The 3,223-nt window shown below is 39.7% G+C and overlaps 1 protein-coding gene across 1 annotated transcript in view; it reads right to left on the reverse strand.

Annotated features, from left to right (window-relative positions):
* Positions 1-457: 457 nt before the first annotated feature.
* LOC104166061 (UHRF1-binding protein 1-like) overlaps positions 458-3,223 on the reverse strand; it is a gene marked incomplete at both ends in the record, with an annotated part of 18,927 nt that continues 16,161 nt past the window's right edge. The window contains 2 exons of the mRNA XM_009705868.1: positions 458-576; positions 679-861. Of these exons, the coding sequence (XP_009704170.1) occupies positions 458-576; positions 679-861 (302 nt within the window). The remainder of the gene's footprint in view (positions 577-678; positions 862-3,223) is intronic.

A 3,223-nucleotide genomic window follows, 5' to 3' on the forward strand; every position in this document is an offset into this window, starting at 1 on the left:
AAAAAAAAAAGAATGGCTAAAGTGTCTACTCAAAATATCACTGGAGGGAGGGAGGGGTTGGAGAAAAAATTTTTTTTAAATCTTGATTTAACATTAAAAAAAATCCATGTACTTTGAAAAAGATAGAAATAACAACAAAAGCATTAAACACAAAACCACATATTAAAATATTGGGTACCTAACACAGTACAATGAAATTCCAAATGTCAGGATTTGGGGAACAGTAGAACTTGGATCCAAAACATAATTGTGATAGGGTATCATCTAATATAAAGTCAGTAAGAAAATATTCACCACTTTTAACAAAGCAGAAGCAGGCCCATAAAGGTCTAATCCAAAAATGAATGGAAAGACTTCTACTAATTTCAATGGGCTTTGGAATTGTCCCTTAAAAACCATAGTTACGCAACAGTCAAGGGCGAAGCAGTCCCAGTTTTACTAACTTGAAGAAATGTACCTGATATATATTGAAATCTGCAAGTCTAACCACAATAGGACTAGACATCAGTTTGCCCTTTGGTTGTTGGGAAGATACAGAGGAAGCCCTAGATGTTCCTTTCGGTATCTGTTCCTTGCCTGTAGGAAAGAATAGTGATGGAATCATTCAAAAGAACAGCCTTTTTTAGAATAGTTTTAACATTTCATGGAATTAGAGCATTAGTGAGGCAAACAAAGTACCTGTTTGTAGGTTCTGAGGAGATACAGCAGGTGGTGATTTGGGAGGAGACTCTATAACCTGGTCCTTCACAGCCTGCTTAAGCAATTCAACATTGCTTTTGAATTCATTTAATAATTCTTTGGCCCATCCACTTCTGGTTTTAGTGGCATCACTATAATGCATCCAGTGATTGCAGCTGTCTCCTGCAAATAAGGGGAATAGGGGAAATATTAACTCATTTGAAAGTTTGCTTCTAACTGGATAACAAGATTCCACTATTTCACAATTCTTCAAAATATAATTTCACTGCATGCTGTTATGTTATAACCAAAGTTATAACATACGTTAAAACAAAGTTATACATTACATAAAACCAAGTCTCACTGCTTCACAAAATCACTCAGAAAACAATATAATATTACCATCTGCCTTTTAACATCACTAACTAATGCTGAAAACATCACTGAATATTTCCAGTTCAGAGAAATTTGATGACACACTAATGTCGTATGTGAGAACATGCAAAAAATGTTTAATTTAAAAATAAAAAAGTGAGAGCAAGTAACAGAACAATGTTCTCATGCTCACTTTTTCCAAGCTTATCTTTCCTGCCAGAATTGTGTCCTAAGTAGTTCCTGGTCCCTTTCCAGAAATGTATTCTTTTTGTCTTGGCTCTCTAGCACCTTTATGGCACACAAACAAGAAGGTAAGTTCAATCAGTGCTGCAGCACACACAGCCTTAAAAAATCAAGCCCAGTGAAAATTCTTTTATTCCTAACATGTTTCTGTTGGTCAAGTATTTAAACCTCTGAAAGAAATTGAGATCTCTTCAAACAGTTCCTGTAGAGACAGTCTACTAACCTCTTCAATAATAAGGATACAATACAAATAACTTCTATCAAGTGGTACATCCCTCTTTAAATACCAGCATGTGAAAACCTACTTTAGTTTACTAAAAACTTACTTTAGTTTACTAAATCAAGACATGGTTTAGTGGGTTTAGCAGGCATTGTGGCATCGGATATACGGTTGGACTTGATGATCTTTGAGGTCTCTTCCAACCATAATGATTCTATGATTTTATTTGGGACTTAACAAGGTTTTGGATACTTACACTGCCAATGAGTAGATATCGTTGCTATTAAAATAGGAAAAAATTGTGATTTCAAGTCTAAATGCAAAGATTTCAGCATGCAAGAAACTTAAGGGAGGGGCTTATCACAAAAGACAACATTTTCCCCACCATTCTTCCTCACAGCCTTTTGATCATTATTCACATCCTTCTAGCTAAGGAAGAAGAGAAAGGAATAGGGAAGAAAACAGAAAGAGAGCAAGAGGGCAAAGAAACATTAAATTCAAGTCCATGAAGCTGGGATTCTCCAAAACAGGGCTGAAGTGGGGTCACACCAAGCATACATACAGAAACTCTGAAGTACCTGCAGGACAGCAGCATTATAGGGAAAGTTCTCACACCCCTTTCAGAAGTCAGTATGGGCAAGTGTCTCTCTGAAGTGCTTGCACACTAACACAGGCAGCATGAGGAAGATGTGGGAGCAGGAGGAATTGGAGATCTGCATGCAGTCGCAGGGCTAAGATCTCATTGGAATCACAGAGACACAGTGAGATAGCACACCGAACTGAAATGCCACAAAGGATGGACACAGGATTTTTGGGAAGCACATGCCAAGAAGGTAAGGATGGTGAGTTGCCTCTTCAGTGAGATGACTGGGAACACAAGGAAATCTGCCTTGGGATGGATGATCAGCCAGCTGAGCACTTACAGGCTGAGATTAGAGGGCACACCAACATGGATGAGGTTGTGGTGGACATCAGCTACATACTGTCTGATTAGGAGGATGATGAGGCCCTCTTCAGACAGCTGGAAGAAGTATCATGTTCACAGATCCTGGTCCTCATTAGGAACTTTAGCCAGCCCAGTATCTACTGGAGGGACAACACAGCAAGACGCAAGCAATCCATGTGTTTTCTGAAAGTGCATCAATGACGGCCTCCTAACACAGGTAACCAAGGAGCCAAAGAGAGCACATGCTCTGCTGGACTCAATTCTTACAAAAAAGGAAGAACTGGTCTGGGATGTGAAGGTCAGGGGCAGCCTTGGCTGCAGTGACCATGACATAGTGGAGTTCAGGATTCCGAGGTGAAAGATCAAGGTAAAAAGCTGAATGACAATGCAGGACTTCAGGTGAGCAGCCTTTCGCCTGCTTGAAAAAATCTTGTGGAATAAAACCCTAGCGAGAAGAGAGGTCCAGGAGAGCTGGATGATGCTCAAGAGTCACCTCCAAGCCAAAGAACAGTCTACCCTGAAAAGCAGGAAGTCCAGCAAATGTGGAAGAGGGCCTGTGTGGATGAACCATGAGCTCCCAACTAAATTCAAAGATAAAAAAAGAAGTGTACAAGATGTGGAAATAGCATCAGATTACACAAAAAGAAAATGGAGGATGGTGTTAGGAATGCCAAAGCCTGTCTGGAGCTGAATCTAATGAGGAGCATTATGGACAACAAGAAAGGCTTCTGCAGGTGTATCACCAGCAAAAGGAAGAGTAG

This window comes from Cariama cristata, unplaced genomic scaffold, assembly GCF_000690535.1.
Source record: "Cariama cristata isolate BGI_N322 unplaced genomic scaffold, ASM69053v1 scaffold31558, whole genome shotgun sequence".
In the NCBI taxonomy this organism is placed as follows: domain Eukaryota; kingdom Metazoa; phylum Chordata; class Aves; order Cariamiformes; family Cariamidae; genus Cariama; species Cariama cristata.